This window comes from Trematomus bernacchii, unplaced genomic scaffold (assembly GCF_902827165.1).
Source record: "Trematomus bernacchii unplaced genomic scaffold, fTreBer1.1, whole genome shotgun sequence".
NCBI lineage: Eukaryota > Metazoa > Chordata > Actinopteri > Perciformes > Nototheniidae > Trematomus > Trematomus bernacchii.
In genome coordinates this window covers 2,427,328-2,440,863 of record NW_022987547.1, presented here as the reverse complement: position 1 = coordinate 2,440,863, position 13,536 = coordinate 2,427,328, and the positions used below count along the sequence as shown (strand labels likewise).

The window sequence follows — 13,536 nt, the reverse complement described above, 5'->3', positions numbered from 1 at the left end:
CAAAACACATTTGCTTTTTAACATTTCTGTTCAAATGATCTTTTCTTTGTTTATTGCTGTTGTGATATTTCATAGATCACACAGGCATTGATTTGAATGAATCTTGATCATTGTAATTCAGTTTGGCTTTGTCCGGCTTTTTGTCTCTTCCTTCACTCTGTCTGTGTTTTTTTATGATATAATATCTGAGAGAAATAATTATGTTTACACGGTATTGTTTACATCATCACTTGGTAACATGAATCTAAAGAATGAGGTTCATTTTGAATCATTAGGGGGGTTTTGCACTATGCCGGGGAGCCTGAGGTACGTTCAACATGAAGAGGCTGCTCTCAAGACGCTGCTTATCTACAAGACCCACATTTCCCTTTATTCGCTACATGCACATCTACTCAAAGGGAACCACACACACACACACACACACACACACACACACACACTCATACACACACAGAAGGGATGACCTTTTTCGTTGTAATATGGATAGTGTGGCTCCAGCGCTACTATCAATCTACTTGAAATCCAAGGACCAACAGCGTGCACTCACCCACTTCATCCCATTCCTAATTGAACTGGTGACACACTCTTCCAGCAGAGAGAGTGAGATAAAGCTTTTAACAGAATGGAGGACAGGCACAGCATCACAGCCTGTGTAGCTCACTTTGTATAGTGGCACACATTTTCCGCAATGTTTTTTTATTTGTTATCTCTGCTCCTACATTACTGCTGGGACTCATCAACAATTGAGATACCTGAAAACTATTTTCCAATATTGAAATTCTTCTTATCTTGTTATGATCGCCATTAACTACTGAATTTCCCCACGGGGATTAATAAAGTTCCATCTCACTGTATCTTATCTTATCTTTTATGCACATCTCCATTTGACAGTTTCAGCGAGCCAATCTTTTTAAATTTAAATCAGTTTATATTCATCAGTGTGATGAGGCATGTGTCAAAAATGATCATGCAATAAGAGGGGCAACAGGACGTGTTAGTCACTTTCATGACACATAGAAGCTTCGTATACATTCACAGGTGGAGTGATTACTGGAGTATTTCCCGTCGTAGAACAAAACTTGCAAATCTCTTCAGCTTGTGTCAACCGCGGACCTTATCTCAGACTTCTAACCACAAACATGTTCAAAAAACCATTGACTTCCAGAAGAGGGAACAGGAAGTGGTGAAATGCTTTTTTCAGGGTTTGAGTGCTCATTAATGCACCACTTTATTGAGCCATAAGTCATTTATACTGTATCCAACTGGTGTTTTACCTCTTGTCTTCATAGAAACATTTTATTTTTGCAGTCACTGGGAGTGTGTTCCTACATGCACGATCCTGTGTGTATCTCTACACTTGTGTGCCTTCACAGAGCAGTGTTTAACAGACCAACAGACGTGGATTTTATGAGCCGTTGCTAATGTGAGCTTCTGCAGCTATAAACCACACTGCGAAGAGGGTCCGTGTATCTGTGTGTGTTTGTGTTTCAGTATTATTTGACCACGGGGGAGTTGTTGCCCAGCCGCTCTGATCACCATGTAAATCAGAGCAGTTAAGGAGGACTCACTGACAGGAATCGCCCCCCCCCCCCCCGGGGCAGAGTCTGCCCAGATAATGTTGCAGGCATTTAGACAAGTGACGTGATAAGTAAGCTAATGCGGCCAAGATAGAAACTGATGCAGGATTTCACAGTTTCACACCAATTTCAGAGAAAGGTCGAGTGGAAATGTCACGGCAGCCTTCAAACGTAATGCTTGACTGTGTGTAATTCATAAGACTCATCAAAATTCTCCAATCTCCAAGAAAAAAAGCGTGTGGTTGTCCTTGGATCCACTCTGACCGGCACATAACCCCCGAGGTCAATCACACAATATGCTGTGTGCATGTGTGAGTGAGAGCCATAAGACATAGATCTCTATCCAAATGCCTGTGACAAACCCAAGTGTCACTAACCAACAAAATTAGACTGTGTCCGATTTCAGCTCGATCCTTGGAAGTGAAAATTGAGTTCACTTCCAAGGAACAGCTTCACTAAAAGTGTGCATGAGGCAAGAAATACGAGCACTGAAGACCCTCGCACATGTTATTAGACATTAGAATAGCCTATATTGTTGCCATATTGCCACTCCAAGCACTTTTCTTTTTTAAGTTCCTTATCCTGATTTCTAAGTGGCAATTATGTTTGAATAATTGCAATCTATATGTAATGATGTATATCATTTTTTTAAACATTATTTCAGCAGACAGATCTCCATTTTGAAATGGAAGTGTCACTTCAGAGTGTTTGCATAATTCAACATCTAGCAATTCAAATTGATAAAGCTCAGACAGCCATAATGCATTGATAACATTGCAAGGACTCAGATATGAATGATACAGAATCTGTACACTAAGGGGTTAAAAACGGTTGCCTGTGATTCCTCCCCTCTAGGACTCAGAAGCAGACATGTATTCATATAACAGGTGAATCCCAGCTGTCTGAATGCCACCAGCACACTACGCACTGTGTGTGTATACGTCGTATGCCATTGTTGCACAGAGCTTTTAGACCACACACTTACCAATTACACTCCATTTCATGCTCCAGTGAGGCCGACCGGCTGGCAGGTCCGCGTTACATAACCACATTACACAGCATGTACGCCTCGCTGTGTAATAAACTAATGTGCACACGTACCAACACAATAAAAACCCTTTAACGTATCGTAACAGAAATCCTAACTCATTGGTCACTAAATATAAAAGTATGAACGACATAAGCGCATAAAACCCATACAATCAATTACTGACAGTATCACATTACCTCCATCACTGCCAGACATCACCCTCCCCCCCACCCACCCTGAGCTTAATGCCCTGCAGTAAAAGCATTTCAGTTCAAGGTGTTGTGGTTAGACACGCACCCTGTCAGTGCTTCACTTTAGAGGCTGCTGAATCCAATGAGTCCCCTCTCTGTCTCTTTCACTCTCTGCCTGTCTCTCTGTGGCCATCTGCTATACATTACATGACCCAATGCCAAGGACAAGACTCACTGGTATGGTGTCAGCTGTGTCTGGTGTCTCCTAAACCTGTTTTTTTATTTTCATTTCTACAGAAATCTTCTATTTAGGAAGCATTGCACTGTCTGTGAGTGTGTGTTTGTGTGAACGGAGAATGCCTGAGGTGATTGTGAGTTCTTATTTTTAATAAGTCATATGCCTAAAGTGCATACCGAGCGCTTGGGTGACAGCACACGCTGCGAGGTATTGTGAAGAGAGACTGAGAGATGAGGCAGAGAAGAGGACAGAGGTGGAAAAAGCTTCAGAAAGTAAACAGAAGCTGAGAGAGAAGAAGATGCAGGGATATACAAACAAACTGGATTTTAATATTCATAGCCAGCTGCAGAAAGAAAGGTTTGTTTGAATGCAAGCCCGAACATTCTTATAATGTCAAACTACAAAAACAAATTGCCGTTTATCCCACGCAAAAAACTATATTTCAGGAGTGGTATTTGAGAAAATGTCACACCTCTTTGGCCTAACATGAAACCAAGTCAAGTTGAAGGATAAGAGAACAATTCTAAACCTTCAAAAACCCATCAAAGAAATGTCTTGGAGTGATGGAACAAGCAACACACACAAATAAAAAACTGTCTCAGTAACATCCAGCAGCCTAGGGGAGATTGCATTAAAAATTCATCCTGTGATTTATCTGCACTCTGCTTGGCAAGCCGACCCGACACACTCCGCTATCCTGTTTTATTGGGCTCTCTCTCACTTCCTCGCGCTGTCCTTCACATAACCACATGCGTGCATTCACACACAGAAGCAGGGGAAACATACATCAAAATAAATGTGAAGAATTCCAAAACTTAGAACAGGCTGTCCATGTCAAGACTGAACTCTCAGCTGCTCGTTGTCAACATTTTCAAAAAAGGAAACTCGACATAAGGCAATATACAACATGTCATCCTCATCTGCTAAATGACCACACTGTCATGTTTCAGCATCAACCATTTTCATCTGAAGTCTGCTCATCAATCCAGATTACAAACAAGCCTCCTAGAATACAGTACCCAGTCTAATGTGAACTAAAGGGAAGAGATGTTATTAAACACGCCCTTTCATTTGTCGGCATGGTTTTAAAGGTTTATGGTCTGCCTATTAAATATTATGACCCGACTGCTCAAAGCAGATGAGCTGACATTACATTGTTGCTGTCCATGCTATTAGCGTATTGAGTATGGCCATTTATACAAGAGGGAAATACCAGAACACAATAAAATAGACATAAAATGATGTCATATGCGAAGAATGGTAAAAATGTCTTAATGAAATACGTTTCCCCGTTTTAACAAAAACTTTTCAAACCTTGCAGATTTATTTTTAATGGGATGTCTTTTACTAAAATGCACATGGCAGATGTTATAGAGATGAGGATATTTTATATTCAACATAACATGAAAAGCAGAACAGAAACCTCCAAACTGTTCAAACGTTCCACTTGTCTTCTCTAGAAACTGAGCAGCAACTAATGATGACACTGCGGGCATGTGCATTCATTAAATGCAGAAAGCTCATAGGAAAGTCGAGAGAGAAGCCGTTTGGAGTATCGTGCGGTTTGGGGATGACACCCCTGCCAAGGTCACCCACAGTATTTGCTGCATCACAATAACTCGGGACGAATCACAGCACTGTGTTTGCAACACACACACACACACACACACACACACACACACACACACACACACACACACACACACACACACACACACACACACACACACACACACACACACACACACACACACACACACACACACACACACACACACACACACACACACACACACACACACACACACACACACACACACACACACACACACACACACACACACACACACACACACACACACACACACACACACACACACACACACACACACACACACACACACACACACACACACACACACACACACACACACACACACACACACACACACACACACGTCTCATTACCCTTGGTTATTTATGAGCTCAACCACGTGCCCTCATCTGCGGTGTCCAGCCTCAGCACCTTCAGCAACATCTTGTTTCCTCTCAATCATTCCGTTTTTCTCCCATTTCCTCCCCCCTCCATTCTTCCTCCCTCCCCCCCTATAAACCACTCTTCCAATCTTTTCCTTTTTCCTTTTTCCCACTCACATTTCCTCCTTCCTCCTCTTGTTCTAGCTCTTAATAATTCATCTTCTGCACGGCTCCCCCCTCAGGGAAAAGCTCCCACTGTCACAGGCCAAGCACATTAATCAATCTCTCTCTCTCTCTCTCTTTCCCTCTCCCGTCTCTCCCCCATTTCTCTGCTTCACACCTCTCTTTTGGCTTCCCATATCCTTTACATCTGTCATGTTTCTGTCCATCATTTTATGTTTGTATGGTCTTATCTGCCCCCCACTTGTCATTCTCCCCCTCAGCTGCTCTCTTTGATCCTTTAAAACGCCCTCTCCTCCTTTTTAACCACAGACTCTCTTTCCCTGCCTCTTATGCCTTTCAACACGTCTTTCTTTTGCTATTACATATGAGAACAAAACGGAAATTCTATATTAATTCATATTTTGTGATCGTGCACTGTAGACCAATGAAAATGCTTTTTATTAAACTCTAACAAACGGCAGGTTGTTGAATTACACGTCATTCAACTTTGGAAAAAGATATTGAAAAGAACAAATGAATTGACTTTGAATCAAAATGTAATAAAAATTGGGTTTTGTTTGGCTTTTTGTTTAACACCACTGTCGTCTTGTGTTTTTTATTGAGTTTTTCTCCATCTTCTAGGTCTCTGTTGTCCCTTTTCATCCTTTGTTCCCCATGTTAACATATCTCCTTATAGTTCCCCCAGTCTAACCACAGCCTTACACTCAAGTCTGCACAAGCTCTTATCAAGTATCTCTCTATCTTTGAAACACGCACACACTGTTGTTGTGTCTAGAACAAGTCATCGGCTTGAACTCGTACACCCTGAAGTCTGTAGAGTATTTCCTCTTTTGGATAATTCACCGGCATTCAAGCAAGCAAAAACCACAACACAGGCATCACACACACATACAGACAGAGTGTATTACCATGCCTGCAGGAGGGGTGGTCGCACGTTTCCTTCCTTCTGACTCCCTGCTCGTGGAGTACTTGGGCGGGTGGTGGTGGGGGGGGGTGCAGAAGCAAGGTTACCGGTCAGGATGTTGCTGTCACGCCGTTTCCGCTGCACATGTGCTCCCCTGTCTCTCTGGCCACCGCTCTACAAGAGGTTGTTCTTCTACAGGGATGGAGAAACAGAGAGAGAGGGAGGAAAGGTTGATAAGTGCCTCAAATACTACAGGAGGGAGGTAAATGGGAAACGGCAATTTTCAGGATAAAGAGGCAAGAGGTCGGATGGCACATGCACACAAAAGGCATAAATGCAGGTATAAAACAAAACACTTAAAAACAAACACAAAGTCAGTACCATTAGAGTAATCTAACAAGCATTAACGGTAGCATTCAACCTGGACATGTTTTACCCTGAAACCCCCAACCCCTCTATCCAGCTCTCTCACACACACAGTTTTTTAGAAATTGGTGCAGGCCCCGTCCTTTAGTAAAACATCTGATAGAATAACTGATCAACCCATGGAGATAGACATTAGGGCACACAGACTCATATACACACACGGCTTCATTCATTTTTCATGAGCTGGCAGGGTTTTGAGGGAGGGGGATGTGATACAAACAGGGACACACACACACACACACACACACACACACACACACACACACACACACACCACACACACACACACACACACACACACACACACACCACACACACACACACACACACACACACACACACACACACACACACAACACACACACACACACACACACACACACACACACACACACACACACACACACACACACACACACACACACACACACACACACACACACACACACACACACACACACACACCACACACACACACACACACACACACACACACACACACACACACACACACACACACACACACACACACACACAAGATGTTATTTAGATATTCTTCTCAAAAACGATATAGAGGACCACTGAGATGGCAATGATTGTGTCATCAAATGTATATAGAGAACACATGATGACCTTTTGTTTCACATATAGTATGCATAGTGTTAAGATAATTGCACATAATTCATTTTAAGGAGAATGCTACAACAGTAAGCCTCTACTATGACAATCATGAATACACAATGTCAAATGAAATCTCATGTGTCACTCTGGGTACTGGGTAAACACTGGGTTTAACTATAAAGCACTTCTGATTCAGTAGAGAACAGTAGCGGGGGGCTGCAGAAAAAAAAGGGGACTGACCGAACTCCGAGCTGAAATTGAAATAACAATGTTTAGTGCTTGGCGAGAGCCGGGCCACTGGGCTTTTTCCTCTACAATCTGTGACTGTAATAGCTCTAACCTTATCCTTCCTGTGCTTTTACTCCTCTCAGCGAATTGACTTGGCAGAAAAGTAATTCTGAAAACAGATGTAAAGGCTATATATAACTCGGAATACCTATATTATTTTACATTCCTCATAAGGGATTTAAGATTTTCTAAAAAAGTATATTAGATGTCAACGTAACCCATAAATATATATGTATATATGAGATGTATAAACGTGAATGTAGTAACTGTGACGTCACCGGTTGGATTTTGGAGAGTGAAAAAGCCTTGAGTTTGGCTGCAGCCATCTTGATTATTTTGCAACCAGAATGAGAGGGTTTGGCAAAGTAGAACTGAAACTGAACTTGACACTTTTGGTCGACCAACATTACCTATTATTACCTAGAATTATAGAACAAATTGGAAAGTTGCAAGATAAAAAAAAAACATCCAAACAAGACCATGTTAGCAACCTGTCAATCACAAGCCTGCTCCAAAGCATATGCCGCTTTATCATCTAGTTTACTCTTAATTCGACCATCATTTTTTTAAATGTACATCTTGCAGCTATAAAGAAGACTTTAAATGATCAATCGAGACAAAAAAATGATTAGGAAAATGTTAACTGAGGTATCAAATGAAGTAACAGGTAGGGTAATTTTCTTATAGACTTCTACACAATCAGACTTATTTTGCAACCAGTGGATGTGCCCCATGCTGACGTCTTCAAAGAAGACAGTTCATTGTCTTAGCTTTATATTAGAGCCAGTGGTTGCCACTTAATGCAACCTTGAACTGCGATGAAGATACTTGTGACTTCTACCTTTAGCTCATCATCTGCAAAGTAAACTAAACATCGGGTGTTGATATGAAAAGACAGGCCAGTTTTATCAGAGCGGAGTGAGACGAGGTGAACAGATACACAACGCTCCTATTCACAACATGAAATGTCAACAGTATCACCACTGACAGTACACAGATGCATCTGTTCACACTCAACCAAATGCAATGGCATTTATAGAGCGGTGCATCTGTCAGCACACGAGTGTAGGGGATGATTTTAAAAAGCTCTTCTAGATGCAGGGTTGCCTGTTTAAGCAGACAAAACTAATTATGGAGCGCAGGTGGGATTTGACAATAAAAAGCCTTTGTGTATTATACAAAATTGGAGTATGGTCTTTGTCTAAAAAATATTAAATGGCCATCAGTTTCCTCAAAGATATTCGCTTTACAATAAAATAAAGAGAGGATAAAAGATAATCCTCACTTTGAAGAAGCTGAATAATGCCCATTTGTCAGTTGTGCTTGAAAAATGACTGAAACGATTAACAAATTATCCTAATAAGAAGCTACGTTTTCTGTTGATGTGCTAATCGTTTGAATCCAAAAATAGCCTCCAAAATGTACACCACAGTGCCAGAGCCTCATTACACCATTGGAGTTTGATCTGCAAAACCCATCATCTCTGAGAGATTAAAGATGGGGTAGGTATGTTTGAGAAACCGGCTCGAGATACACTTTTTGTTATATTCCATGGAAAGCTCTTAACATCCCGATAGCAATGAATATCTTAAGTGCTTTGACAAAAAATCCATAAAAAAAATGTCATCTGTGGAAGCTGTAATACTGTAAAAAGCACGACCAATCATTTTAGCTGGCCCGGCTAAAATAACTGGATGGCCTACCTGCCTGTCAGCCTTCCATCTGTGCACAAACTTATCTCGTGCCCTCATTGGTCATGTGCGCGTTCGTGTGTGTTGGAGGAGGGGCTCTATAAGGAAGTGGCAGATTTTCTCCGGCTGTGTATTTTCAAATTCTAGCGATCTCGAGCCGGTTTCTCAAATTTACCTACCCTACCTTTAAACATCCACTGCACTGATATGGGAAGCATTTGACACCCTGGAATCCAGAAGAAAGTACACATGCATTCATAAAAAGACACTGTTTCTCTGCTGTTCAACTATGCACAGCTATAACTGGCATTTCTCATTTTTTGTACACTCTACCCCATCAATAAACAGTATCTTTAAAGTATCTCATCACCCTGAGACTACTAAACACTAATCCAGGGTGTTATCAGGATAGTGTCAGGGGACAGAAAAGATGAACACATGTGTGATTGTCGGTCTCTCCCGGAGTAGACTGCTGGGGGATTAAATGGTGGTAAAACTGCAGCCTCTCAGTGACAGCCCAGTTGGATCCAGTACAAGAGAGGAGAGAGATACAGATGCAGTGAGGAGTTAAAGAGGGAGAAATGGAGAAAGCTGTAAATGTGCGTGAACAGGACCAAGTAGGACGAAGCGAGTGGGCTAAAGAGCGAAACTATAAGAAGAAAAGGAAGTGGTGTAAGGGGACACAGGGGAATTGGATGAACAACAACGGCTGATAGTGAGCCGCCCCCTCGGGCAAACAGACTCCAGCAGAGCAGCTCCTCATTTTCTCTCCAGGCCTCCCCCTCTAAGCCGCTGGACGCTGGGCTGCCACACTGGCAATTACCTCCTCAACACACCTGGCAGCGACAGGGCCTGGGTCTGTGCACACATGTTCTGCCAGGTACCTTACAGCCAACACTCTGTGCCTGAGGAGGGGAAGCTCTCTTCCAGCATGGCTTGGCCACTTAGGATTGTAGGCAGATGATTATAGTGCAGGCACACGCACACAGACACAGATACAGACACCCTGCCAAGAAGCATAATAACAACGTGCCTGCCCCCATTCCATTCTCATTAAAAGAGCAATCCAGTGATAAACAACAACACCAATCCCCCCTCTTTGTTTCTGTCTCATGGCACTTTCCATCTCATTTTGCTTTAATTAAAATCATATACCCAAATGAAAAATACAGCGCACAAAAACAGACAAGAACCATAAAGAATGCTGATATTGTCTGAAACAAAGATGAATGGGTCCTTATGACTATATCACTATATGTGGCGTACAGTATTCCCACCCTGCTCTGACTCCAAATGGCACTGAGGCGGCCATGTTTTAACATGCATTTCTGCGTGTTGCAATTAGAAACTGCTGCCCCCTGACTGTTCATAAAGCCCCTTGTGGATTTGTCTCCTCTGTGCTCACACTGACCAATTATTTCATTACATTACATTACATTGCATTTAGCTGACGCTTTTATCCAAAGCGACTTACAATAAATGCATTCGACCAAGAAGATACAAACTTGAAGAAAACAGAATCATATAAGTACATCAGGTTTCATAGAGACAAAACATTTCAAGTGCTACTCAACTGGCTTTAGATAAGCCAGTCCTTTATTAGTATACTGTATAAGTGCTTTGTTAGTCATTCTTTGTTAGTCATTCTATCGCTCGAAGTGGAGTCGAAAGAGATGAGTTTTCAGTCTGCCCCGGAAGATGTGTAAGCTTTCTGCTGTCCTGATTTCAATGGGGAGCTCATTCCACCATTTTGGAGCCAGGATAGCAAACCGACGTGTTTTTGCTGATGGGAACTTGGGTCCCCCTCGCAGTGCTGATGCAGCGAGCCGTTTGGCTGATGCAGAGTGCACGTGCTGGGGTGTATGGTTTAACCATGTCCTGGATGTAGGAAGGGCCAGATCCATTCGCAGCATGGTACGCAAGTACCATTGTCTTGAAGTGGATTCTAGCAGTTACTGGAAGCCAGTGAAGTGAGCGGAGGAGCGGCGTGGTGTGGGAACATTTTGGAAGGTTGAAGACCAGGCGAGCCGCTGCATTCTGGATGGATGGCACATGCAGGTAGACCAGCCAGGAGGGAGTTGCAGTAGTCTAGGCGTGAGCCTGGACCAGAAGTTGCGTCGCTTTCTGGGTCAGGAGGGGACGTATCCTTCTGATGTTGTAAAGGGTGTATCTGCAGCAGCGGGTTGTAGCAGCGATGTTTGCAGTGAAGGACAGTTTGTTATCTAGGGTCACACCCAGATTCCTTGCAGTCTGAGAAACAATAGAGGTGTTGATTGTTAGGTCAAGAGTGGGACAATATTTTCCCGGAAGAAAAAGCAGTTCAGTCTTGTCATTTATTCCTACATCCACCCTCCATCTATACGTCTCACACTAATATCCATTCTCCACTTTTCTTTTCTTCTCCGTTTCACACCATCATGGTGGGCGATTAATGTGTGATTTTTGCATTTTTTCTTCAGAGAAAGGGAGGAGAATAGGTTGAAACTGGCAGAAGCCCTTCCTCATTAACACTGGTGGCAGCGCACCAACATGTGCACACACGCATGCATGCGCTCAGACACCATCACCATCACCTCAATTTGGTTATTGAATATATTTTTCCTAGAAGTTTATTCATGAGGGAAAACACACACACACACACACACACACACACCTGTGCTGCGTCCTTCCTGTGCACGACTTGGTGATAACATCCCGTTTTCCCAACAGAGATGAAAGGATCAGGCAGAGAAAATAAAAAACGAGGGATGGGAAGTGATTGAAAGATGAAGGAGAGATAGCAGAGCTGGGGAATTTGTTGAGATGGCTCTGAGCAGCAATTTACACCTTTCTCATCTGATAACCATCACATGAGATGAGCAGTGGAAGACACGGAGTGATGGGAGACAGAGGATTGCCAAAAGCCAGAGAGACTGTGCTCATTAGTGTTGGAAAGGAGCTTATTTTTCCACATTGTACTCCCTTTCAGAGTTTTAAATATATGCTTAATATTATAATTGTCAGACGTCACTCTCTGAAATATTGTTGGCTGATGTTTAATGATTATGGCAGGGTTGGAAGGGTTTCATCTACCAGCCACCATGCCAGCAGGAAACTAAATATCAAGACATGCTCATTATTTCACCAGTGAGTGGAGCTCAGAATAATGGCTAGTTACATGCCAGGATAGCCGGAGGACGAATCTAACATAACAGCCACAACCAAAATGTGATGGCACCTCATACAACTATGATTTCTAAAAAAACGAATTAGTCGTTTTTTTGTTTTGTTTTAAGATAACCCCAAAAACGAAAGCCCCGGCCACACGAGGACGATAACGCAAACGGACCGCAATCGTTATCAAAAAAGTCTTCCGTCCACACGCAACAGGCACCAGAAACGTGTCCGTTCACATGAGACCGCTCGAAAGCGCTGGAGACACTGTAGTACATATGCCAGGCCTGTAAGTGGCGCTGTAGTCCTGCCACAAAAGCAGCGAAGAAGACTTCCCTAAAAGAAAAACATCTGTAGTGTGATTACAACCACGTGATTACATCTCGCACACAAGATCCACACAGAGTCACTTCATAAAAACTTCTATCTATGTGTTTCACTATTTTCACTTCCACTTCCTAAGTCCTCACTTCCCCTTATTTTTGCAGTTTGTAACTGGTTTATCTATTGTGGAAGGCTCTATAACACCCCTTGTTGTTAAATACCAACTATGTGCAATATGTGCAATATATATATATGCCGTTAATAACTGTGCAATATATACCTGGCTGCTAAATCCTCAGAACTGTTACAAGATGTGTATTTAGTAAATTGTGTAATTTTTATTATTTATTTTTCTTTATGCATGCTTCTTAGGTAACATTAAGCTGTCTTTGGCTCTTTTCTGCTGTAACAATGTACATTTCCCCTCTGTGGGACGAATAAAGGTATTCTGATTCTGATTCTGACATAATACATCCAATTGATAAATAATAAATCCTTTATTATATAAAAAGGAGAAGAAAAAACATAAACAAAACGGCCATCACAATTTCCCCAGAGCCTTCAGTGATGTTTTCAACAGTCCTCAGTATTTAGTTAACCATGGTTTGCAATACATTTCCCCTCAATCATCTACCACTAATTATATAAGCTTTGAATAACCTAATCTAAACAATTTGACACTTAAATCACGTGGTCTAAAAGTCAGGCTTCTATTATTTGGTATTCCTGCTCTGTATAGTTTGCATTAAAAAGCAGGCAGCCTTGATCAGCTAATGAGATATAGCACGTATCATGATCTCACAGCTCTGTGTAATAGTTCTAGCTTTTGCCATGCTGCCACATGTCACACTCTTCATTTTCCAAACCAGCGTCATGCTCTCCAATGAAGCAGACCTCCTTTGAATCTAATCTTGAGCAGGTGTAAATATGTCT

General features: G+C 42.2%; 1 protein-coding gene across 4 annotated transcripts in view; it reads right to left on the bottom strand.

The window, feature by feature from the left end:
- The window catches only part of strbp (spermatid perinuclear RNA binding protein), a 72,259-nt gene that overhangs the window by 23,354 nt on the left and 35,369 nt on the right, over nt 1-13,536 (bottom strand). For all 4 annotated transcript variants that reach the window (XM_034122900.1, XM_034122901.1, XM_034122903.1 and 1 more), the window contains exon 3: nt 6,105-6,292. In XM_034122900.1, coding sequence (XP_033978791.1) covers nt 6,105-6,107 — 3 coding nt within the window. In that variant the 5' untranslated portion in view covers nt 6,108-6,292. The remainder of the gene's footprint in view (nt 1-6,104; nt 6,293-13,536) is intronic.